Genomic DNA, 27,518 nt, shown 5'->3' on the forward strand with positions numbered 1-27,518 from the left:
TTTTACTGAAGGAAGCAGGGACTGGGTTTGGGGGAACTATACTGGAATGGGCTTGATTCCTTAAAACAGTGCAGGTCCTTTTTGGGGATGGGGCTAGCCTATAACACTTGTTTCCACCAGGTGACCAGCTTTCCCAAACTCTTCTAAGCCCAGTCAGTATTCCCAACAAAATGATTAATTTAATAGCCATATATTATCTTTAATTATTATCTAAAAATCTTATTTAAATCTTACTATTTATCTTTTCATTTATTAGCTTAACTTCCTACCAGATTCTCTTTTTCAACTTTGTGTCCCCTGTAAGGCCCAGCACTTCTTAAGATCTCAGTAAATATTTGATATCTAAATTAGCTTACATTAGGTTTGTCCAATTTATATTTCATGTGATTCATTTTATTAGTGTAAAACATAAGTAATTAAACAGTGATGAAACTAACCTGAAAGTGTAGTGAAAACTTTGAGATTGTTTTGAACTAAGTGATCTACAAAGTATATTCATTCAGAGCAAACATATAGCTGTTAATAGGAAAAGTGTCTAATATAAAAATGTCTTAAGAGCTAATAAAAATACTGTGATGAAATAAGATGGATCTTTTTTTTTTTAAAAAGATTTTATTTATTTATTCATGAGAGACACAGAGAGAGAGAGACAGAGAGAGACAGAGGCGGAGGGAGAAGCAGGCTTCATGTAGGGAGCCCGATGTGGGACTTGATCCTGGGATTCCAGGATCACGCCCTGGGCTGAAGGCAGCACTAAACTGCTGAGCCACCCGGGCTGCCCCGAAATAGGATGAATCTTATGTGATCCTTAAATACTGAACTTTGATAAAAAAGCTAACAGCTCTAGAGATCTAGCTCTACTCATAGGAAGATACATGTCCATGAGTCCACATAAACTGAGAATGGTTGTGATAATTTATATATATATTCTTAAAGGTGAATATAAATTGATATTCTTTTTAGCCATTAGGAAGCCTCCCAATAACCAGGCTGAGCCAAACCATAGCATCATTTCACCCCCAGGGGAGTAAAGGGTTTAATTACCAGTAGCAGCCTCATCTGAGGAAGAAAGAATGAATTTGGATCCCTTTGGGAAGATGTTCACCATCGTTGTTGGATAGGTGATGACAAAACCATCTTTTTCATTTTTTTTTTCAATTTTGAAATCGTTTTTAAATAAGTACAGACTAAAAAGCCATGTATCTTCCCACAGCCATCTGTAAAAACAGGACTTAAGAATTTGAATTAATGGAGTGATGGAATGGATGGCATAAACGTTTGTTTCACAAAAATGATCATAACAGAGTATCCTGGTTGTGAGCCTTGTTGGTTTAATTGATGCATGTGAAACCTCTGTATTAGCTGTCTTCTTTTAAAAGCTGTTATGTTATCCAGGGCGCCTGGGTGGCTCAGTTGGTTAACTGTCTGCCTTTGGCTCAGTCATGATCCCAGAGTCCTGGGATCAAGCCTTGCATTGGGCTTCCCGCTCACAGAGGAGTCTCCTCCCTCTCCCTCTGACCCTCCCCCATCCTACTCTTGCACTCTCTCTCTCTCTCTCTCTCTGCTCTCCCCCCTTCTCTCTCAAACAAATAAATAAAATCTTAAAAAAAATTTTAAAAGCTGTTTTCAATCTGAGTTAGAAAACAAATAGTTGCCACCATTGACTTACTGATCAACTTCTTTGGTCTTGGTAATAGTTCAGAAAACTAGTTCTCTTTAAAAAATAATCTTGTTTCTTGGCCTTAACTTATTAATTGTGTACCACTTTATTCTACTTGCCTTTCTCTATTATATTTCTTAGGGTTCCAGATTGCACATAAATCTAAAAGAGAAAAGGAAAAATACCATAGTTGGACTTTTACTTCTTGCCAAAATAGAGAAAAGAGAATAGATGGGTCATTAGAAGAAATAAAGATCAACTTACAGATGAGAAATACTGTTCTGTTATTTCCCTCTCTTTCCTTACCTTTGTGTTCTGGGTAAAAGCAAAAAGGACCCATAGCAGTTTATTAAGTCTGCAGCACTCGTTTCTCTCCTGTGATGAGGCACAGGATAACTAGCCCTAGAGCAAAACACCACATACGACACACTTCAGCCCTTTCATTGGCAGATGAAGAAAATCATAGAGCCCTGAGCGACTCTCCCACGCTCTCACTCCCACCATGTACCCAAGGCCCTTATCCACAATAATTCCAGAGTCTTCTGGAATTTCATCAGGAGGTTGGACTGAAAGCTCTTCCTGTGGTAGCTCTTTCTCAGACTCTGTGGATTTCAAAGTCGTATTCACATTTTATGGAATGAAGCAATGTATGAAAATATACTATATGTAAAAAGTTTTAAAGCATTAAGTTATTTCAGCGGGAGGTGATCATCAAATAAAAGTCTAATTCTTCTGTGCCGAAGGATAGTTCTGAATAATGATAGAAGATACCATTTATTAAGCATTTACTGTTAGGTGCAATGTTAGCAAAGTACTTTTATAAACATTTTGTCTCCGAACCATAGCTATGGTCTTGGTCTTGTATTAATGTTTGCTATGATTAAAAGCCAAATACATGTTTTTTTTTTTTTTGTTTTGAGTTAGATGTACTAGTCTATTTAGAACTAGGAGTGAGTAAAAATGTATCTGACTCTTTATACTTTTTCAAATTGACAGTTTCAAATTGACAGGTATCTAGATCCAGTCAGTAGATCTTTGTAATAAACAGAGCTTTGGTTTAGTGGAATCAATTACTGTCCTTCCTAATGGAAGTAGAGTGGGACCCCACTTTGCTGGTTACAGATTTTGCTGTGCACGCTGTTGCTACCATCACTTCTGTTACCTAGTTTGACATTTCTCCTGTCCTTTTGTCTAGAGAAGGGAATCTTCAGTCATTCTATTTCAAATCTTGCAGTAGTTGGTAAAGACGAAGGAAATTAATGGATTTCAGTCAGAGTACTGTGGTTACTCAGGAATTGGCCGTTGGCTTGAAAGAGCGGCCGTGACTGACGGCCTGTAAAAGACTACAAGCAGTTGCCCCTGAGCTTCGGCTTGCATGGGTCTTGCAGGCTGAATCCTCTTTCTCTGGTTGCTCCCTGCCAGTGTGGTGAGCCAGTTTACATGGCTCCTGGCTCCCAGTGCCTAAGACACGACTGTGGCCTATGTCTTTTTAAAAAATGGACTGTAGACCAGACTATAGTTTCTTGGTTCCTCATCCTGATCCCCTGCACAAGCCCATGGACAGCAGCCTTGATGACACCAATGGCCTCAGCCCTCCCTTGCCTGAGTCCTGTCACCTGTGCACTCTGGAGAAGTGCCAGGTCTAGGACTTTCCATCTTGGCTCCTTCTCAAGGTTTCGTGGACACTTTCGTGGTTGGGCCCTGGCTGAGCTACCAGAAAAGCAAAAAGCTTGGCTCAGCCCTGGAGAACCTAGTGATCAATTTGGGGAAACGTGCCTAAAGTGGACCAAAGAGAGGAGCATATGCTCATGCACTGTACTGTGTGATACAGTGCAGAGGGTGATGGGTTGTCATCTGCAGAGGTTGGGCAAGATTTTACGACAGCAGTGGGATTCTAACTGAACTTGGAAGATGAGTAAGATTTGGTGGGAGATGGGCCTTGGCATTCTGACTGTGGGGGAGAAACATGATTCAAAATGTCAGGACTAAACTTCGATTTTTGGGGGGCAATGGGGGGGACTAGAGTGGATTTCTTTTGCAAAGGGGAGAAGGGGGAACTGAGGAGAGATGAAATCAAAGTATGCAAGCCCTTTAAACTATGCCAGCCCTTTAAACTCGAAGGACAAATTTATGAGCCATTGGGGATCTGGCTGCAGTCCCCACCACTTCTCAGTCCCCAGGTCATCCTCTGAGCTCACAGGGTGTCTGCTCTCCTCTTCTGCCAGCAACCGAGTCAAACCAAGATCATCCCTGTCCCTCCGGGTGCTCCAGGAGCCTCTTAACTGGTCTTCTCTTATCCTCTGCCTTGACACCTACAATCCATTGCTCACACTGGAGCCAAAGTGGTATTTCTATTTTATATTTTAACATAATCCAGATTATATAATTCCCTGGTCTAATACACATCATTGTTTTTCAGATAAGTTCTCAGAGCCTTAACTGACTTACAAGGCCCTGTGGCTGGCACCTGCCTACCTCTCTGGCTTCATCACAGGCCGCTTAAGTCCTCAATTTCTTTCAGCTCAGTAGGCCCCATGCCGGTTGCTGCAGACCTGTGGCATCAGTGTCTCTGGGCCTTCACAGGCCCTCTGCTCATGTCCTCTACTTACTCATTCTCATGTCTCCTCCTGGGTTCAGTGTAGTCGTTAAGCCTTCCCTAACTACCGGGCAAAGTTGGTTTTCTCTGTTACATACACCCCTTTGGCCACCTACCTATAATTAGTTAATTATTTGTCTAATTATTTAGTCAACATTTGTCCCACTAAACTGTCTATTCCAGAGAGGGCCTCTATTTTGGTCACCAATGCCCCCATTACTAGTGCTGTGTCCTGCTCATAGTAGGTGTTCATTAAATGTCTCTTTGACCTTCTATGTGATGCCAGTGGTTTCTAGTTGTTTGGGTGACTGAATAGGTAGCCCTTTCTTCCTCACTGCATTGTGAAGTCTCCAGGAAAGCACTGCAGTTGACCAGGGAGGACTGTTGATAGAGTGGAATATATAGAAGTGGCCTATGAAAGAGCCTACTACAAGGTAGATCAGAAAGCTTTGAGCTGCATGTAGAAAGTCCTGAGAGATGAGTTATATGGTGATTCACGGACAGTTTACAAGTTAGTCAAGTTTGATGTTTAAGAGTCATTCTCTAGAGACTAGACTCATACCCCTTTTCCTCTTGACTCATAGTTATCTCCTGATTAATAATCTCATTTCACCAAGCCCTTTGATGATCGCTGTAGACCTGTCCAACAGCCACTTCGTTCTCATCTGGGTCCTAATTGTAGTTGGTCTGATTAGTTTCCTAAGGGATGTGCCCTGATTACCTGAGCCCTGGGGGTATTATTGGACCTTCCAGGTCATGGAATTCTGAGCCCTGGGGGTGTTACCAGGTTCTCCAGATCACATGGTGTTCTGAGCCACTTAGGGACATCTGAAAAAATTTCTCTCTCCACATTTCATGTAAAGTCAGAAGCACGGTGAAGATTCAGTGTTGCTTTTCATTGACCAAAGTAGCATTCACCAATTCTACCTTTATTCCTTCAGTAGCAGAAAAATGTTTTTCTTGCCATGTGCTGCCTCTCACACCCTGAGAGTCTTCTAGGGCATTGTGGTCTAGGAATAGGAAGCAGATTCTGGGCCCCCACCCATGCCAACATAGCTTTAGGCTTTGAATGGAATCAGGAAATCCTTTTGAACACCAAAAATATACAAGACTTATGTCCATCAACAGCTATTCATTGTAACAAGGAAGGATTCAGTAAACATTTATTGAATTTCAGTTATGTGCCAAGCACTGTGCTAAATACTGAGGGGATAGGATACAAAGGGGCATGAGACATAATTCTTATCCACAAGCAGTTCACAATGTATTATAACTAGAGAAATAGAGGTCACAACACACACACAAAGGTAATTTACAGTTACCAAATCAATGGCAATAGTTACTGCCAGATAGCTGCCATAAATTTTATGGAAGTTCTAAGTTGGCAAGATCATATATAGATACACTGGTCAGGACACTTTTTTAAAGATTTATTTATTTTGGAGAGAACCTATGTGAGCGGGGGAGGGGCAGAGTGAGAGAGAAGGGAATCCTCAAGCAGACTCTCCGCTGAGCACAGAGCCTGACAGGGGGCTTGATCCCAAGACTCTTAGATCATGACCTGAACCAAAATCAAGAGTTGGCCGCTTAACCGACTGAACTACCCAGGTGCCCCAGAAAGATTTTTTTTTTTTAATGTGAGAGAAATGTATTGAAACTATCAGAGAGCAACTCAGTAAGGGAAGATAGTATTGTGAAATTTGCTTCTGGGACTTATCCCCCAGCACTGACTAGAGACCCCTGGCCAGTTCTCCAGATCTCTGAGTGTCTGTGGCTGCCACTGGTATCACCTGTGTATTTAGAAGTTTTTGTTTGTTTGCTTTTTAAAGATTTTATTTATTTATTCGTGAGAGACACACAGAGAGAGGCAGAGACATAGGTAGAGGGAGAAGCCGGCTCCCTGCAGGGAGCCTGATATGGGACTCGATCCCAGGATCCTGGGATCATGACCTGAGCCAAAGGCAGACACAACCACTGAGCCACCCAGGCGCCCCTCTTTAGAGGGTTTTTGATGTAAAATATATTTTATTGATTATGGTAAAAAAATCTTTGGAATATATTTCTGTAGAAGAGATATGACTTGTGCTTGCGTGTGGCTTAGGAGGAAATACAAAATGGATTGGAAGAGAGATTAAATTACCAAAGGCTCAAGGTTGGAAAGCACAGGTTGTGTCAGGAAAACAGAAGACCGATATTCCCTTTCCATGTAGGGTGATGGCATGGAAAAGCAGGTAGGACAGTGGGTTGGGATTAGATTAGGAAGGATCTTGAATGCCTGGCTCAATTTTTTATTTTATGCTGTGGGTATTTGAGAGCAGAGACTACCTCAAAACTTTGTTTTAGGATGTTTAATCTGGCAGCAGAGAGGACATGAGTGGGGAAAAGAACAAGTGGATCAGAGAGCTGTTTTACTGAATTTATGTAAGAGTGAGGCATGAAGGTCCTGGAGTTAGGGAGGTAGCAGGAGAATGGAAAGGCAGGACATATAGAAGAGACATAAAGGAAAGTCAGTGGATGTTCCCCAGCTAACTGGGAGGATGGGACTACTGTGGATGGGGATGTGGAAGGAAAGAGGAGGCTTTGACTTTATTTTAAAAATGTCAGTTTATTTTTAAATTTTTTATTTTTTGTTTTATTTAAAAATTATTTTATTTTAAAAAATTTTAAAAATGTCAGTACGTCTCTTGAGAAAATGACCTAAAGTAGTTGAAAGTGTTAGATTGGATTTTAGGGCATCAAACAGTACAAGCTTGGAGATCTTTGATTTTCAGGTGAAATGAGCAAGTGTGTTCTCTTTAGTAACCTTCCCTTCCATGCTGATGGCAGTAGGGGTCTCAAATTATTCTTTCTTGGGGAGTCCCCTGACACTGTTCCATTGCCCTCATCTTCACATCTTAATGGCACTGCAGGATCTGATGGGGCTGCCTCTGTGAATCTGGCTCCCATCTTACAGAACTTGATTTTATTTAGGAAGTGGTGGATTCTGGCCATATTCCTTTTGTTTGGTTATTCTGGTTGCACTCTTTAGAATTATCTTTGTTTGAGGACATTTATTAAGGGTTCTGGCTGTGTGTTGTGGGTGTTTCAAGAGGAGGAGTTTCTGGATGTAGCTCCATGTTCCAAATCGGAAAGATCAGTAAAATAGCTATCACTCTACATCTTCTGAGGATTCTTTGCTAAACATTTCTGGATTTTGCTAATTGTCCAGGTAATATTATTTTGAGGAATAGTAAAACCGAGACATTCTGAAGCACAAGAAATTCATTATTGTAGTATGTGGTGGGGTTTTTTAAATGCTAGTACTTTGGAACTTTAAAATCTATTTTGTTGTCTAGGGGATAACTGTATTAATCCAAAAATGAGATGAGTTAGAATTTCTCCTTCCCTGACTGTGCCAGGTGATAGAGTTGTTTAAAACAGAGTAAGCTTTTTTGAAGGTGTCATTTATAGGAAAAGTTTATGAGGCATAGGCTACTTATCAGGCTCCCTGGATGGTCTCCACAGAAGTGCCTGTCTGTCCGCTTTCCTCTTGTTCTGTGCTCCAACAGATAAGGAGCGGATGGAATAGGAGCTTGAAGTTGGTGCTTTATGATATTGGGGATTTTTCTCATCAGTGCTGCTCAACGGAGATTGGCTGAAAAGGCAACGGTGGAATGCTGCTAAAGTTGTTGAGAAAAATATCCCATGCTCTCTACCCACCCAGAAATGATTTATCAAACGTGTGGGTTGGCTTACCTGGACCAGCCTGTATACATTGGGTAGTACAGCTACTTATATATATTTGCTTTCTCTAGGGGCACGAATTATGGTGCCTTCATTTTTGTTTCATTTTATTTTATTTGTATTTTTTTATTGGAGTTCGATTTGCCAACATATAGCATAACACCCAGCGCTCATCCCTTCAAGTCCCACCCCTCAGTGTCCGTCACCCAGTCATCCCAACTCCACGCCCACCTCCTTTTTCACCACCCCTTGTCCTAGAGTCACCACCACATTTCCCAGAGTTATGTGTCTCTCATGTTTTGTCATTTTCTTTAACTAGTTTCAACTCTCCCATGTATACAGTCCACTGACCTTGGAAGAATTGCAACCACGCTTGAGTCTTTTTGTAAGCCTAGAGAACAAAGTTGCCTGAATCAGTCACTTCCCTGGGAAACGAAATGTACATCTGCTGTGAAATAACATTTCAACAATTGAAATATACAAGTTAGCAATTCAGTTTTTTTTTTTTAAGATTTTATTTATTTATTCATGAGAGAGAGAGAGAGAGAGAGGCAGAGACACAGGCAGAGGGAGAAGCAGGCTCCATACAGGGAGCCTGATGCGGGACTTGATCCCTGGACTCTAGGATCATGCCCTGGGCCAAAGGCAGGCACTAAACTGCTGAGCCACCCAGGGATCCCCAAGCAATTCAGTTTTTAATATTAGGGTTGTCTCCTTTGTGCAATAGCAAAGTAGCAGATTTTATTTTCAGGATGGAGAGAACTCTTCTCTACAGGTGAAGTGTATTTCTGAAATCCTCCACATGCACTCTGAAGAAGTAAGTGAATGGGTTGTATTATGTCGCAAAAAGGGAATCTTTAACGAAGGTTAAACTGCATGAAAACTATATTTAAAAACTATGAGATTGTATAAACCATGTAAAAATGATTTAATATGAAAAATTAATTTGCATTAACTCTTTAGAAACATGTCTTTCATAAAGTCGAGCTTAAATACTATTTCTGTATAGAGCTATGGAATCCATTCACAATGTGAGAGGGGGCAGGCAGCCTTTAATTCTCTCTCAGCTCTGTGTGGCTCTGTGGGACATCTATTTGAACTGAAGCATAAGTGGTGAAGTCCTGTGTTTCTCCCTGCGAGAACTATCTTTAACAGAATTGACATTTATCTTTAGTTTGAAAGGTTAGGGAAACCGTTTTTAGAATTTGAGACTTTCAACATTTATTTCACATCACTAAGCTGTAATAAAGTGCTACTTTTGTTTATTACAAATATTCCTTTTTAAGAAAAATCACTATGATTCATAGCTGGTTGCAAGAATCAGAGAAAAGAGTAACTAATTAGAATTGTTTAGTACAGTTGTTTTATGTATTTTATTTTACTTGGGAGGTTTTTTTTTCCCCTGGAAAATTAAATAGTGGTTCACATTGGCTTTTACAGAAAATGGTATTTGTGACTGGAATTGTAAAGGGGGTGCTCTGAAGGAGAATAAAATGATATATAAGTTATGAATGACTATGTACCAAACAAACATTTTCCATGTTCAAAGTAATATATATTTTTTTGTTTATAAGCATACGTTCTGTTGGTTGGGTTTGTGGAAGACCAACAGAAATTGTAGTTTGTCTATCTGTCCAAATCTGTAGAGGCCAAAGGTGTCTGCAGGGTCTACCTACTGGTTCTCTCCTCTGTATTTCTCTGTGGGCCAGGCATGTCTGCATACATGTCTTCCTCTTGAAAACACTTTAGTAAGGAGAAGAGTGGATACCACCATTCCTAAATTCAGGTCTACCTTCGGGGAGCTTGTATGGGTTATATTACTTTGCATTTTCTACATTCCCAGATGACAAACAGCATAAAATCTAGGGATAGGAGAAACATGGTGAGATTGATGGTGAGTTAAATCCTTGAACAACTTTAAAAGTATTTAAAACATTTTCAACAAAGGATAATGAACTGATTTGTGTCTTCTTGTAATGGAATCTAACACAGAGTCTAGGGGACAGTGGAGGGTTATGACAGGGCAGATAAGATGACTGTTCTGTATCTGTCAGCCATTTGTAACAAAAAGTTTATGTAGATGAATTATGCTTCTTGTTAGATCTGTTTTGTAAGAGGAAGAAGGACGTTTTAGACATATTTCAAAACTGAGTTGCTGATGAAGCCACAGATAGTTTTTCAAGAGTTCGGGGAAATCAGGCAGTGTCTCATCTGTTGCTAATTAATGAAATGAAACTGGGGTCACTAGAGTACAACAATGAATGAAAGGTCAGTGAATGGAAAAAACTGTCAATGAAGGAGGGTGTTAGCAGAGTGGAACATTGTCCTAGATAAAGATCAGGGAAAATGTACTCTTTGGCTGAGGTAGTGTTTTCTGGAAGTGAGTAGGAGCCATAGTTTGGGACATTTCAGTCCAGAGTGAGCACTAAATGAATGTTCTCATTTCAACGAAATCTTAAATATTTTAAGGCAATTCAGGTTTGTGCCAGAGATTAGTTGAAAAGATAGGTAAGAAAGAAGTTTCTTTTTGTTTTATAATGTGTTCTGCAGTGTGTCATTGCTGTTTTGTTTGGCTTTTTGGTTTTGTTTTGAGGTTAAAAACTGGTTTCTTCCTCTCACTTATTTCTATTCTCTAGAATTTTCTAGAGCCACACTCACTTTTGAGATCCCCCTGAAGTGAAAGTGATGTGGGATCCGTAGTACAGATAAAACTGACCTCAAATAATGGAGGCTGCTGGCGCTGTTGATGATTGTTGCCAAATTGTATCCCCTCTGAGAGTTGCTTTGTGGAGGAGGCCTGAAAAGTGCTCAAGACAGCTTCAGCCTCACCACATCTTGCACACTGTGATCATGAACAAACCCGTGACTGTATTTATATTTTAACTAGTTCATCTATCAGTGCTGTTATTGGCTTCATGTGAAATGAGTACATTTAGAGTCTCTTGTGTCTCTCTCGTCATGTCCACCCTTCTTTCCTTTTTTCTCCCTCAGTGAAGCATTTGAACTCTATGGCTTTGGGGAAGCAAGGCTCTGCCATCAGTTTGGGAGAAGTATGTGGCCATTTTTAGTCTCGTATTGAGACCTAGCAGGTCGCTCGCAGCTAGTGAGGGCAAGACCCAGTAGAAATCAGCAAGGCTGCCCCTGCATCCTGAGAAGGAGTTAATCCTGTAGTATTTGGAGAAGTGATACAGCACAGTGATTGACAGTACAATCTCTAGGGGAGACTGCTGGCACGCATGTCCCAGTTCTGCCAATTACTACTCTGTCTTTTTGAACCTTTATTTTCCTATCTGTAAAATGGGAATAATAAGAATAGCACTCACCTCCTACTCATAAAGATGGAATAAATATTTATAAAGTGCTTAGAGCAATGTTTTTCACTTAGTAAATGTTAGGTAATTCTTTGGCTACTTATATTAGTCGTATATCTGACTACTTATAAACGTAAAATGGAATTCAAGTGGAGTTTCCTTGGATTGTTTCTCTTTTCTCTGCGAATGTTTACTGGAAGATTGTTCTGTTGGATTTAAATGAGAGGCTATTAGATGAACTTTTTTGGAGTCAAGATAGGGGAAAAAAACAAAAAAACAAAAAACAAAACCTGAGAACAGTTCTTTGTAGAAACACCAGAACCACCAAAGTTAGTAGAAGCTAACATTTAAACTCGTACAATTAAATTACAGTCACAATAGTGCCTGTAGATTATTCTGGTTGGGTAGGTATGAGATAGGCAAAGTATGGTGAGACCCTTTAACACTTAGTGTTAGAAGAAATACTTTGGGAAGGAATATAACTGTATTATGCAATTAGACTGAAAGGGAACAGAACACTAGTAGAACTAAAATAATAAATCCTGATCATCAGTGACACTCCTATACATATGCCATCATAGGCTGCCCCTTTCTAGGGATTGTTCTGCTCATGGGTGTAGGAATTCTGACAGACTCCATTTCAGGACTCACAATGGTCCTAGTATATAGCGTTTCCTTAAGTGTGAGTTGTCCTAGCTATTAGTAGATTTTAAAGGGGAAAATAGTAGATTTTAGAGGGCAGTCCATGGTCAAATAAATTTGGGAAACTTATTTGAGTTAAATTAAACTTGTTTTCTTGGATATACTTTTTGGAGCCTTTAATATTATGAGGCTTTAATATTGTGAATATCCCAGGGAGAGGTGATACACAGTACTTCTCTTACTTTTTGAAACTGATACCTCGTATGTCAACTTCCTGCCAGACCCCAGTGCTTCAGAGCACACTTTGGGAAATGTAACCTTAGAAGCATTGCGTTTTTCATTTTGTGTCTGGTGAATCCTAACAAGATGTAGCTAAACAGGGATGCCTGGGTGGCTCAGTGGTTGAGCATCTGCCTTCAGCTCAGGACATGGTCCTGGGGTCCTGGGATCCAGATCCTGGGATCGAGTCCCACGTCAGGCTCCCCACAGGGAGCCTGCTTCTCCCTCTGCCTATGTCTCTGCCTCTCTCTCTGTGTCTCTCATGAATAAATAAAATCTTTAAAAAAAAAAAAGCTGTAGCTAAACAACTGCAGATCAAGGGTGGAGGAATCCTCACAGGTGAGGCTGGGTCCTAATGTATCTGAACTCAGCCTGTGCTCTTACTTTCTCTGCCCACACTAACGATCATAGGGCTTTTCTCTTTGTGGTTTGCTTGCTGTGTGCACATGCATGGGTAGTGGTGGTGGTATTCTTGGATGAGAGAATAGCATCAGAATATGAAATAACAGTCGGTTTTGTGTGCCTGGAGGTCAGGCTTGGAAATGGTGAGCAATGAAGCCATGAACCTGAACAAGGATGTGTCCTGAGGGCCACATCTGTCACATAAAGGAGTTCAGGGGTTCTATAATGGAACCACCTGCTCTTTCCATCAGGTTATCTTAAGAACTTTAGTATAAGCAAGCTGCTGACAAGTAAAAACAAACACTTAGGTAGGAGGCTAGGAATGCGCACTTCAGCATTTTGCAGGTGACATAGTTGTCACCGACTTCCTGTCACCCTAACTTGCTGCATTGTGGAACATAAAATGAGCATAGATGGTAGACACAGCAGTCCAGATTAAACTTGAGTTGGAAATACTATAGGGGATGATAAGGGATGACACTCTCCCCTTCCAGCTCCCTGCACATCTGCAGTTTTTGAGGGCATGTTTTGTGTGCTTCTAGAAGCAGACTAAAGGCTAATAGAATGCAACTCAAGGATCATCCAGACATAAATATTTAAAGAGATTTTAGTATCTTGTTTAAGGCTTGATTAAAGAGGTAGAAGTGGGGGCTGCCTTGTCTCCTAATAACATGTTAATTGTTTTTTAATTAAATAGTACTAAAAATATACAAGTATTTCCTGTGATCCAAATCTCTTTGCTTCCTGCTTTGAACTCAGCAAGTAGTGAGGGTTTGGCTAGGAGGAGATTTATCTGAAAATGTATCAGAATCTTTAGGGTTCTGGGTTTGGATTTGGATAGCAAGGAATATTTAGATGAGAAAACCGGGGGAAGACCTTACCCATTTTTTTCTTTTCCAGAGGAGGTGAGAGTGTGCCTCCTGTGGCGGGATAGGTTTCTGTTCATTATGAAATGGCAAGATTGTGACTTAATGAAGGTAATAGAACAGATCATTGTAAGGACTGGACTAGGAAAAGTGGGATTCTTGTGGGTCTAGGAATCTTGCCACAAGGCCCTGACATACCCTGAGCAGTTAGGGTCTGTCACCACTTCTTCATCGTGTTCAGCAAACTGAACAGCGGAGCCTAGGGATCCGTAGTAATTATGGGAACCTTGATGAACCTTGATGAACTGTCTCCTTGATGGAGAATATTTGCAAGAGTAGGGGTGTGTATGTTTGTGATACCTTTGAAATAAAAACCTGCATAGTGGGAAGATTTAAAGTTAATGCTGGAAGGAATTTTTAACTTGATCAAGTTTATTTTGAAGAAATAACATCTGGCCTCAGTTCACGGGGTTTTTATATTCCCGTTTTGCTCCTGTGAATATTTGTTTTGGCTTGGTTATTTGCTACTTATTTTAAATCCTCTATAAGTTCCACAGAAAAGCATTCCTTTGGGGGATGGGGAGGAGGGAGGAAATGTAGGCTATGCGATGTCGGAGAGAGTGAGAATGAGAGGAGTCCTGAGATCGAGAGGGCTGGAGAAGGTGAAGCTTGGGGCCGTGCTGGATGCTGTACTTAGCGCTTGGCAGCCTTGGACAGGAATTGCACATGAGTGGTGCCCGCTTGGCATCTGTGGGATTTGATTTTGCTTTTTAAACAGTTTTTTTTGAACAGTTCATGCAGGACTGATTTTTATCTTTGTACATGGTGTAATTTTGTGATGTTTGTTCTCAGGTGGGTTTGCGGAGTTCTCCCGTTGTTTCCCTGGCCTCTGTGAAGGAAAATCTGCTCTAGTCCCTACCTGCATTTCTCAGCCTTGCCTACCTGTTGCCAACATTGGGCCAACCCGAATTCTTCCCAATCTTTATCTTGGCTGCCAGCGAGATGTCCTCAACAAGGTGGGTGCTTTGAAAACATCCTTCACTGCAGGGTTTCTTGTTAGCATCTGGAGAAACTGCGATTGCCTGTTTGCTATCATTTCCAGCACACTCTGCTTTCAGAAGAGGAAGTATATACCACTCTCCGTGTGGCTCCCTGGGAGCAGTTAGTTGGGTTATCTCCTGGAGAGCTGTTTTGTTTGGTGTTATTGAGTAGTGCCACAGGAAACCTGATCTGTTGTGACATTTGCTTGTTGCTTGAAGGTCCAGGAGACCCGGACATGGAGGGTTAGGACTTTTCAAAAGATTAGCCTTATTTTCTTAGAGTCTTAATTGTTCTATAGTAGTAAGTGGACACACTCAGGAAGGCTAAGATTTCCTAGATTTTTTTTTCACATTTAGAAATGTATTTACTGAGGTATACTAGAAAGGGACTCAGGTTGGGCTTGGGTTGCAGAAGGACCTCTGGCCAGAAGGAGGGGGTGGGAATAAGATGGTGAGGTCAAGGGCTAAGAGCAGGCATTGCAGGTTGCCCTGTCAGAGGCTTGCTGGAGCTGTTTTATTGAGAAAGAAGAGGGAAGAGCATGGATTCTTGCTGAAAAGGACGTGGGCCATATTGAGCATGGTGTGCCTCACCTATGAACCTGCCCTGACAGAGGCCATTGTATCTAATGGTTACAAGCATAACAGTAGTAGAACTGAACTTTGTCTCCCACCACAGCTCGTCTGCTCTTAACCAGGAGTGCTAGGAACCAGTGCTCTAACTGCCCAGAAAAGGGCTTTTTCTCTAAAAAACAAAACCCCAAAACAAAACGTCTTTTTTTTTTTTTTTTTAAGATTTTAAAAATTTATTTATTCATGAGAGACAGAGAGAGAGAGGCAGAGACATAGGTGAAGGGAGAAGCAGGCTCCACGCAGTGAGCCCGACATGTGGGACTCAATCTCGGGTCTCCAGGATCATGCCCTGGGCTGAAGGCAGCGCTAAACTGCTGAGCCACCTGGGACTGCCCAAAACAACCTCTTTTTTATGCCACTTGTAATTGAAAAAGCAGTCAAAGATGTTAATTCACCTATTGGTGATTTACAGGTGCTGCTTTCCTGTGTGGGGGATGATATCCCAACATTTTCTCCTTGGATAACTGTAAGAATTGGGCTGACCATAAAGCTAGCATCTTCACTGGCTTGTGTTAGCATGTGAAAAGCAAAAATACCATATCATTGGGCAGTAGTGAGGCAGTCTTTCATTTTCTCTGTTTTGTTTTCAAGATTTTTTTAAAAACTTATTTATTTGAAAGAGAGAGTGCACAAGCAGGGGGGAATGGCAGGCAGAGAGAGAAGCAGGCAAGAAGCTGGATGATGGACTCTATCCCAGCACCCTGGGATCACGACCTGAGCCAAAGACAGACGCTTAACCAACTGAGCCACCCAGGGATCCCTCTTTTTTGTTTTCTTTTGTTTGTTTGTTTGTTTGTTTTCTTTTTTGTTTTCAAAACTCCTGCCTCTAAAATTTTACCTTGACATTGTTATTAGTATGTCTGCTTTTACTGTGAGATATTTGAAATTTGATAGTTTATACTTGTATTGAGCCTTTCTGGTGAGGTCACAGTCCCTATGAACATGTGATTATTATTAATTCTTTTAGAGATAAGCAAATTATATCACAGAAAGCAAAATTAATTTCTTAGAGTCATGTACATCCCTGGGGCAAAGCTGAAGATGCTTTAGTTAATCCTCAGTCAGAAAGTAAAATTACTAGTTAAGGATCCTGTTCAGAATTACTTGCAGTTTAAAAAAAAAAAAAAGTAACCGTTCTGCAAGTGATTTTACAAATAATTGCATCATAGATCATTTTTGTTATTTTTGACATTTAACATTAAATGGCACATTAATTTTGCTATGTACTGTTTCCAGTTTTAACAAATGTCTCAGTTAATAATTCTGTGAGTGCCTGCTAGATGAGAGCAGTTGAACTGGACCACGGTGTGGAGAATGTGGGGAAAGGATGCTTTTTCTCCTTTAGTTGGCTTCTCAGTGTATACAGAAAAGGCTGTGTACATAGATGCATTGGGAGGAGGTGGTTGTTGTGGGAGGAGTGGATATATGGAAGTTCACGGGGAAAACAACCTGGTCAAGGAATTTCTATGGAAGACTGTCAGGAAACTTCTTTGAAACACACGTGTAGATGAGAGGATGGTGAGAAGTCAGCATGCTTTCAAAGTGGTGAGTAGAAATTCATATTGACCAACAACTGATTCATTGTTGAGAAGAATGGAAGTGCTGAACAGGATTTTAGTGATCATGTAGTCAGTCGTCTTTGATAAAGGAGGAAGCCGATATTCCAGAAATATTAGATGGATTCCACAACATCACCCAGCAGATGAGTTTTGGGACCAGATGTGCCTCTATTTCACAGATAGCTTGGACTGATCACACTGTTCAGCTGTCTGATTTAAACTTTACAGGAAAAGTTATATGCTGCTTCTCTTCCCAAAGATGATCTTTTATAATTTTTCCTAAATTAGAATTTAGAAGCTGAAGTTTTTATTTTTTTTATTTTTTAATTTTTTTTTAAAGATTTTATTTATTTATTCATGAGAATACACAGAGAGGAGAGAGAGAAGCAGAGACACAGGCAGAGGGAGAGGCAGGCTCCATGCAGGTAGCCTGATGTGGGACTTGATCCCAGGTCTCCAGGATCACACCCTGGGCTGAAGGCGGCGCTAAACTGCTGAGCCACTGGGGCTGCCTGAAGCTGAAGTTTTTAAAAATAGCAACTAAAGACCATTAATTTTATTAGTTGTTTTTTAATGAAGTGCCACCAAAATAATTTGAAAGCCTATCACAGAAATTTTCTTAGGAGGATCGTACTATTTACTATTTAAAATGCTAGGGTCTTTATATTATTTCATTTAACCTTTATAATAGGATTAAGAAGTAGGCTGACCCTGAATTGTTGTCACTTACCCAAGATTTTGTGTTTGGGAAGTCATGGATTCAAAACTGGTCAGTAACAGAAATCGTTCTCAGACTCAAGCTACTGTTCTGGCTTTACGTCCTGTTTATATAACACCAGAAATATCCATCTTGCCCCTCCCTGTAACAGGCTGTTATGAAGGACTAACGTATCTTGACAGTTTATTGAATCACTGCAGAGACTTTTTTTTTTAATTTCTTTTTATTTTTTTAAGATTTATTTATTTGTTCATGATAAACATAGAGAGAGAGGCAGAGACACAGGCAGAGGGAGAAGCAGGCTCCATGCAGGGAGCCCGACGCAGGACTCTATCCTGGGACTCCAGGATCACGCCCTGGGCCAAAGGCAGGCGCTAAACCGCTGAGCCACCCAGGGATCCCTGACTTTATTTTAAAAGATTTTATTTATTTATTCATGAGAGACACAGAGACACAGGCCGAGGGAGAAGCAGGCTCCCTGCAAGGAGCCCGATGTAGGACTCAATCCTGTAACTCCCGGATCACACCCTGAGCCAAAGGCAAACACCCAATAGCTGAGCCACTCAGGCATCCCATTGCAGAGACTTTCTTTCCCTGGTTTTCCTACAGCACATTCTATACCAGCTCTGACCACTTGAAGTGTAATGTAAGCCACATACTTAACTAAAAATGTTCAGTAGCCTTATTAAAAAAGTAAAATAGAACAGGTGAAATTAATTTTTTTAAATATTTATTTGAATGAGAGACTGCACATGAGTGCAGAGGGGAGGGGCAGAGAAGAGGAGAGAAACTCAAGCTGACTCCATGCTGAGCATGGGGCCCAGTGTGGGACGCCATCTAACTACCCTGAGATCATGACCTGAGCAGAAACCAAGAGTGGGTGCTTAACTGACTGTGCCACCTAGGTGCCCCAGTGAAATTAATTTTTATAATATTTTATTTATCACAGTATATCTAGAATATTAGCATTTCAATGTGTAGTGTAGAAAAACTATATTGCTGTATATATATATATATTTTTTTTTTTATTAAGTCTTTAAAGTCTGGTGTATGTTATAATTACTACACACTTGAGTGTGGACAAGCCACATTTCAGGTGCTCAGTATCCTCATATGGCTTGTGGCTACCATAGTGGATGGTGTAGGTCACTGCTTTCAGTATGTATTAATTTTACTCTGGTCTTGAAGACGTGGCTCTTCTGTAAAAGATCGTAAGAAGTCATTGGTAACAAAAAGAATGCTTTCGGTTTCTTTTTTTCTTCACAACTACTTTTGCTTCTCACAATCTGTTCTTTTATTCTCTAGTCTTTGTACAAGAGCTAGAACAGGAATGTCTTATAGTACTAAAAGTAGTTTGCTGAGGCCCAATTCACATCTGAACTGAGCAGGATTTGAGTAAGAATCTCCAGTTTCTATGTGAAAGAGCAAAGTTCTTGATTGCTTTTCTGCTTGATCACTTAACATTTCCAGTAGAGACTTTTGTTTCACACAGAAATGCACGAAACATCTGATGGAATTACCTTTGGCTCAGAGCTGTATCTGCAGTGATCGGCTTCAGCTTCTTCACTAAATTGGTTCTGCTGCCCCCTCCCTCCCCCACCCCATTTATACAGTGTGCTGTCAGCATTCTTTGTGTTGCTCATTTCACACTTCGAACATGCCAGATTGGTTTTCCTGTCTACCTGGTGGTTCTGCCTGCCCCTGGGATGACTATTTCTCTCTTGTTTTCTTACCAGAGTTAGCCTAGACACAGAATACTGCTTTCCCAGTTTCCCTATGTTCTAGGAAGACAAAAAGATAAAAAATTATGTAAAAATACACCACACAGTGTGCAAGCTGGTTAGACAACACCTGTTCATTCCACAATGATGCATAAGACAAGATGACTGACAGTAGAACTCAACACCAAGGCAGCATGGCATAATGGTGGGGAGCTGGCCTTGGAGGTAGGCATTTCTGAGTCCTAGGGCTCCACCTGGCCAGCCATACCACTTTAGCCAGGTCCCTGAGTCTTGGCTTCCTCACCTACAAATTGTTAATGACTCCTGCCTTCTAGTGTTCATGTGAGGTTCAAATGAAGTGACGTATGCCAAGCACCAAGGACAGTTCCTGGTTCATGGGGACCCTGGTTAATGTTATCAAGGGTGGAGTACGCAGGATGCTAGGGTGAGTGCTGGATACAGTGGGTGTGGTTGGTCGAGGAAGGCTGGATGGAGGAAGTAGAACTTAAGGTCGGTTTTGAAGGCAAAAGGAGTGGCAAATGCAAAATTATTTATTGAATTGATTTCAGAAAGAAAAATTACTATTCCATTATCTGGAATTGCAATGCCTGTGGTGATTAAATGTGGTATCTCTCCTCAGTCAAGTTGGACATGGGAACTTGACCAAATAGAACATTTTTATTAAGGCTGTATTAAGGCTTTATTAAGGCTGTGATATAATAAATCTTGATTTATTATATCACTCTGTGTTCCATATACTACTCCACAGTCTGCATCAACAGATTATAGAATCCATACTTAGAAATCAGTCCAACTACAGGGCAAAGTTTATTTCCTGGTTTAGGAGAGAGAAACTTAAAGGGAAAAAAATTGTGAATGGAAATCCTAAGTAATAATAAAATAATAAAAGATTAATTTTTGACTAGGAAATGTCATTTTTGAAAGTCTTCTTAATTGTATATTGAAGCCAGAATCCATTTTTAAAAATTCTTAGGGGACAATCTCTTTTCCTTTGCAGATGAACCCTTTTTATATCCAGCCTGCTATATTCAATGTAATTGCCCTACTTCAATCTAATTAGGAGAAAGGACAGTTTGAATTAGTGAAAAATGTACACAACATGGTATGAGGGGCAGCTTCTTGAGACAGAATTCATATGCTGTATGATATATAAGGTATTTTTTATTGAGATGTAATTTTACAACATATTAAGTTGTAAAGTTAATATATAAAGTTTTAAGTATACAGCGTGATTTGATATTTGTGTATATTATAAAATGACCACAGTAAGTCTAGTTAACATCTATCACCACACATAGTTACAATTTTTTTTCTTGTGATGAGAACTTTTAAGATTACTCTCTTAGCAACTTTCAAATATACAATAGAGGAATATTAACTATAGCTGCCGTGCTATACATTACATTCCCATGACTTATTTTATTACTAGAATTTGTCCCTTCTAACCACCTTCACCCATCTCCTCCATATATATCCTCTGTATCTATGAGTAGGTTAGATACACATATGTATCTTTAGATTCCACATATGATATTTTATAGTAGTTGTCTTTCTTTGACTTACTTCACTTAGTATAATGTCCTCAAGGTTCATGCATGTTGTCGCACATGGCAAGATCTCATTATTTTTTTTTATGGCTGAGTAACACTGCATTGTATACATATACCACATCTTTATCCATTCATCAGTCAATGGCACACTTGGGTTGCTTCCATATCTTGGCTATTGTAAATAATGCTGCAGTGAACACGGGGGTACTATTGGTACTAGTACTATTGGTACTATCTGTACCAATTTATGTTGCCACAAGCTATTCTTAAGATAAAGTAAGGGAACTAAAATTTAATGAGACTCTTATATGCCAGTTATTTTATACTCACACAGCTTTACAAAATATACATCATTAGCCCTATCTTACAGATGAGGAAACTATAGCTGAGCGAGGTAAGGTAACCTATCCAATAACCTATCCAAGATCATGCAGGTAATGAACGGTGACGTGCTAGGTTGTGCTCTAGTTTCTCTGAGGCCAGTACCCATATACTTCTAATTGTTCCTGCCATACTGAGTTCATCTATGCAACAGGAGGAAAGGTAGAGCATACGGGTACATGTGCTGCTAGAAAGGTAAATGAAGTTAGTGGAAATTTATAAAAATTTGCTTCTGATTGTTTCACATTTTTCAGTGTCATAGGAAAAGTTGATCCATTGCCTGAGTGGGAAGCTAAAGGGATACACAGAGCATTTGAAGAAAAAGGGAAATGGGTGAAGTGGCATCTGGGAGAGAGGGAAAGTGCAAGGGCTAGGGAAATAAAATGATTGCTGAGGACCATGAATTGGAGGTGAGATTGAGCAGCATTGTTGAGCGTTTTTCTCTGGCTGTATCCAGCTACATGGGTACAGATGCAGACCAGGTGGAGAACTAGATTTACACAGGGCTGCACTCTTGCCGAGTGAATGTGAAGAAGCTATAGTGGGACAAAGGAGTTGAGGGTGGAAGCAAGGGAGTGGTTTATAATGACTGACCACGGAATTTCACTAGAGCAAAGCAGGCAGATGGATATCATGAGGAAAAGTACAGAGAAAAGGACGTGGGATCAGCAGCATGTAGATCCTGGGGAATCGGAGGATCCCAAGAGTGGTGGTATAAGAGGCAGCAAAACCAGAAGGAGAGAAGGAAACATCCCAGAGTGGGGTGTGTGAGCTCAAGATTAGGGCAGGGTGGTGGTTGGTAATGACTGAGACCAGACCGGGCCTCATTAGTGAGTCGTCAAGGTGAGAAGTTCAAAGAACTGAGAGGCCAATGTGTCAGAAGGATATTTGAAGGCCAGGGAAGATTATTTTGTCAGTAGAAAGCACCTGTTAGCAAACTTAGCACAAAGTTGAGCTAAATATTAAACGGCATAACGAGTGCCCTCTGAAAGGTTACAGACTGTGATGTTTAATTATGGGATAGAGTAATACTCAATTGTGTATGTTTTGCACAACATACTAAAACAGAACTGAACAGATTCCATAAATACCTCTTTATAACATAGTAAGAAGTCCTTGACAGTCATCTGTGAATAAAAGCTATCATTATTCTGTAGAACAGACCCATTCTTCATAATTACATAGTTCCATTCCAGTTCCACTGTCAGAAACATTGACATACGATATCCGCTCAGCCACTTATATGTACCTTTGTAAAAATAATCAGGATAGCAGGTTAATAATATGTATAACTTCATGAAACCTCACATCTCAGAGATTCACCAGCACCTCAACCCTGAGGCCCAGCAGGTGCCGCTGGCCTGTGGCTAGCAGGAGGCACTTCGCTAAGGCCTGTTTGTTTCTACCATTGGGACATGTGCTTACCAGCATGCTTACTATGTTTGTTCTAAAACCTGTTTAGGCTAGTTTACTTATTATAATCGTGCACATTGATTAAAATATTACATACACCCATGAATTATGAATGAGGGAAGGAAGAGAGTTGTTTTTCTATGACCTAAGGTAAATGCTTTGGAAGATTCAGGAAAAACAAATTGCTTTGCATTCTTTTTTTTTTTTTTTTTCTTTTTTCTTTTTTTCTGTTTAAACTAGGGCAGGCAGTAAGGCAACAAGGCAACTATAAAATACCTGGGGGAACGATCATAATTCAGGATTCTTTACTGATGTTTTACAAGTTTTTGCTCTTCTTTAAAGAAATGGAAACTGAATAGTAAATGCGTTTAGTTGTGATTTCCTTAAGAACTCTAGCTAAAAAAAAAAAGGTAAGTGTCAGCTAACCCCTACAAAAAAAAAAAAAAAAAAAAAAAGCCATGGTCCTGCATTAGAAATTAGTGAATTGTTTTATTTATTTGTTTTCAATTAAAATAAGATATTTCAGGGGCACCTGGGTGACTCATTGGTTGAGGGTCTGCTTTTGGCTCTGGTGGTGATCCCAGGGTTCTGGGATCAAGTCCCATATTGGGCTCCCTGCAGGAAGCCTGCTTCTCCCTCTGCCTGTGTCTCTGCTTCTCTCTGTGTCTCTCATGAATAAATAAATAAAAATAAAATATTTCAAGTGTATATATATCATTTTTAATGATTTCCTCCTTTTAACTGACTTTTCCACTGATGTAGCAACTGCCAATCCACATTATGTATCATGTTTAATAGCAAAATTGTTTGTAAATTTTACATAACATTTTAGGACTCTGTTTGCCTTTTTGCTTTTAAAATTGGCCATGTTCTTAAAAAAAATTGGCCATATTTTATTTATCAGGTCCTATCTTATTACAAAAAGAATTTCAGGGATCCCTGGGTGGTGCAGCGGTTTGGCGCCTGCCTTTGGCCCAGGGCGCGATCCTGGAGACCCGGGATCGAATCCCACGTCGGGCTCCCGGTGCATGGAGCCTGCTTCTCCCTCTGCCTGTGTCTCTGCCTCTCTCTCTCTCTCTCTCTCTCTCTCTCTGTGACTGTCATAAATAAATAAAAATTTAAAAAAAAAGAATTTCAGGGAATATGTAATAATTGACTTAATAAGTAGATTTTTTTGCAATAAAATTTTTATACATAAAGCTATATTTATGATCGAGATCATGTCCTTTTTTTCTCATTTCATTTTGTGTTTAAATTATTTTACCATTAGGCAGCCCGGGTGGCTTAGTGGTTTGGTGGCACCTTCGGCCCAGGGCCTGATCTTGGAGACTGGGGATCAAGTCCCACATCGGGCTCCCTGCACGGAGCCTGCTTCTCCCTCTGCCTCTGCCTCTCTCTCTCTCTCTCTCTCTCTCTCTCTCATGAATAAATAAATAAAATCTTTAAAATAAATAAATAAATTAATTAATTAATTTACCATCACCCAGTTTTAATACATTAATGTCTTTTTTCCCCTTCTCCTTTTGCCCATTGTTTAAAATAAACTACTGGGGCATCTGGTTGGCTCAGTTAGAAAAGGATGTGACTCTTGATCTGATCTCAGGGTCATGAGTTGGAGCCCCATGTTGGATGCAGAGATTACCCCTCCCCAATAAAAAAACCTTTAAAAAAAACAAAGCAACTACTTAAATGCATCTTCTATGGTACATTGTTTTATAAGTGAAAAATAGTTTTTTTGAGCTATTAACAGCATCGTAAGCTGGATTATTGAAGGGCTTCCTTTCATGTGTCGGATTTGTCCAGCATGATGGCATTGCTGCAGTTTGGTGTGTGGCAACAGTGAGCTCAACAGCAGGCACTGTGCATGTAGACAGCCAATCCTCAGCATGCAGCAGGAGACACCAGTGTCAACATGGCAGGGAGGCCAGCACTGTAAATGCTTGTGGCTGCAGCAGAGGTGATAGTAAGGGAAAACAGAGGATGACATAAATACCTTAAGTACATCTCCTCAAAGGTGGCCTGAGTCCCTCTGAGAGTCTGTCTCCTCAGAGAAGCTCAGGGCCAGGGTGGTGCCCCTTTCCTTCCTCATTTATTGGTGATCATTAAAAAGAGCATAAAGAATGAAGTTAAACTTTATATTCTAATACTTCATTTAGTTAAAGAGAATATGTGTATATAGGCTAGTTACCTTGTTGCTCCATCTAACTTGGTTTAAATGGAACTTCAATTAGAGCATGGCGACTCAGGACAGATTCTGGAGACGAATGTACTTGGATTTGAATCTTGACTCTCTACCACTTTCTTGCTGTGTGACTTTGCAAACATTATGTAATCTCACCAAACGTCAGTTTTTTAAAAATGAGGATAATAATAGTATTCGTGTCAGAGGGTGGTTGTGAGGATTAAATGAGACCTTCTAGGTATTTATTGTTTTTAATTTTCATTCCAATGTAGTTAACATGCTACATTCTATTACTTTCAGATATACACTGTAGTGACTTAGCACTGGCATATATCACCCAGTGCTCATCACGACAAGTGCCTTCCTTCATCCCTATCACCTGTTTCCTCCATCCCTCTACCCACCTCCCCTTTGGTAACCATCAATTTATTCTCTAGAGCTAAATGTCTGTTTCTTGCTTTGTCTCTTTTTTCCCCCTTTTGCTTGTTTCTTAGATTCCACATAGAAGTTGAAATCTATGGTATTTGTCTTATTCTGACTTATGTTGCTTAACATTATATGCTAAGGGATCCCTGGGTGGCGCAGCGGTTTGGCGCCTGCCTTTGGCCCAGGGCGCGATCCTGGAGACCCGGGATCAAATCCCATGTCGGGCTCCCGGTGCATGGAGCCTGCTTCTCCCTCTGCCTGTGTCTCTGCCTCTCTCTCTCTCTCTGTGACTATCATAAATAAATAAAAATTTTAAAAAATTATATGCTAAGCTAGCTCCATCCATGTTGCAAATGGCAAGATTTCATTCTTTTTTATGCCCAAATAACATTCCATTGTACGTATATACCACATTTTCTTTTTCCTTTCATCTATCTATGGATACTTGGGCTGCTTCCATAATTTGGCCATTGTAAATAATGCTGCTATAAGCATAGGGGTGCATGTATGCCTTTGAATTATTATTCTTGTATGATTTGGGTAAATACCCAGTAGTGTGATTACTGGATCATAGGGTAGCTCTATTTTTAACTTTTTGAGGAACCTCTATACTGTTTCCCAGAGTGGTTGCCCCAGTTAGCATGTCTACCAACAGTGTAAGAGGGTTCCTTTTTCTCCACATCCTCAAGAGATTGTTTACTTATTTTTTAATGACTACGTATGTGTTTATTAATGAGAGACACAGAGAGGCAGAGACATAGGTAGAAGGAGAAGCAGGCTCCCTGGGGGGCCTGATGTGGGACTTGATCCCAGTACTCTGGGATCATGAACTAAGCCAAAGGCAGACGCTCAACCACTGAACCACCCAGGCATCCCAAGAGACCATATATTTAAATGTTCAGCACAATATTTAGAAATAGTAGGCATTCATTAACTGTTAGATATTATTCTTTTAGATATTATTTTATTAGTATGTACTATGTACCATAATATTATTAAGTTACCTCTAGCAAAGATACTCAACAAATATTTTTTGATTGAATTTAGGTCAGTGGCCATTTCTATAAATTGTAGGTTATGAGGCGACTTGTCAGAAGTATACATTGTTATATTCTTCCTGTGGGGAAATCAAATTTGACAGTCATTACAGACTTGTAACATGTTTTGTCCTTAGAACTGCCTGTTCTCTTCTGAAACTTCAAGGTCTTCATTACTGAATTGAATAGAAAGCAACATTACTACTTGCCTTTACCTTTAATGCGATAAATCCCTGTAGTCCTGTTGATGGATAGGAGAAAGACATGTAAAATGGTTCCTTTAAGGACCATTGGCAAGAAAGGCGTGAAAGCCTCAACTCCAGTGACCTGCTGCTGTGTTACATGGGCAGTACTGCGATTGATCAAATGGTAGTAATCTCAGCATGGAAAAACAAATGTGACCTTTGCTACATGCACAAAAGTTTAAAAGTCATAGTAAACACCATTAAGATCTTCACAGTCTGATTGTTAACCTAACAGAAGTACACGAGAGCATCAGGAGACCAGGGCTCTGGCCTGGCAGAAGGTCATAGTAAACTGCCATGGTTTTATTTTTTATATTTCCACTTTCTCAGTTAATGAAGATACAGAGTTGGTTATAATATTAATGATGTATGATCTTCAAGCATAGTCTTTTATTAAAGATTTATTTATTTGAGAGCGAGAAGGAGTGCATGTGCGTGCGTGCAAGAGTTGGAGAAGGGCAGGGGGAGATAATCGTCAGGCAGACCCCCTGCTGAGCGGGGAGCCTGCCATGGGGCTCAGTCTCATGGACCTGAGATCATGACTGCAGGCAAAACCAAGAGTTCAGTGCTCCACCTACTGAGCCACCCAGATGTCCTCAAGCATACTATTTTCAACAGCCCTTTTTTCCCCCCTTAAAAACAATTCTGTTTTAAAGTCTCTAAATGTCACTGTGCTAGGTATTTGGATTTCAACGACCGAATTAACTCCAATTTCAAGGAAACTAGTAATTCTTACCATTAAACTTTACTTTTCCAAAATGATTGTGCTGATATGTTAGTCACTTTAATTGTTCTTTCCCTCCACAGGAGCTGATGCAACAGAATGGGATTGGTTATGTGTTAAATGCCAGCAATACCTGTCCTAAGCCCGATTTTATCCCCGAATCTCATTTCCTGCGAGTGCCTGTGAATGATAGCTTTTGTGAGAAAATTTTGCCGTGGTTGGACAAATCCGTAGATTTCATTGGTAAGTAGCTCCCTCTGGGTCATAGTCCCCAGGTGTACCCCTCCTCCCCTCCCATTTTTTCTCTTTAGAGAAAAGGAGCCTGTTTCAGAGATTTCAGAAGTCTGAGAGCAACACATGATGCTGCTTATCTCATTGAGTGGCCAAGGTGA

The 27,518-nt window shown here is 40.3% G+C and overlaps 1 protein-coding gene across 2 annotated transcripts in view; it reads left to right on the forward strand.

The window, feature by feature from the left end:
* The window catches only part of DUSP16 (dual specificity phosphatase 16), an 82,712-nt gene that overhangs the window by 45,546 nt on the left and 9,648 nt on the right, over nt 1–27,518 (forward strand). For both annotated transcript variants that reach the window (XM_035707035.2, XM_049102395.1), the window contains 2 exons: nt 14,332–14,495; nt 27,210–27,369. In XM_035707035.2, coding sequence (XP_035562928.1) covers nt 14,332–14,495; nt 27,210–27,369 — 324 coding nt within the window. The remainder of the gene's footprint in view (nt 1–14,331; nt 14,496–27,209; nt 27,370–27,518) is intronic.

This window comes from Canis lupus, chromosome 27, assembly GCF_003254725.2.
Source record: "Canis lupus dingo isolate Sandy chromosome 27, ASM325472v2, whole genome shotgun sequence".
Taxonomy (NCBI): Eukaryota; Metazoa; Chordata; class Mammalia; order Carnivora; family Canidae; genus Canis; species Canis lupus.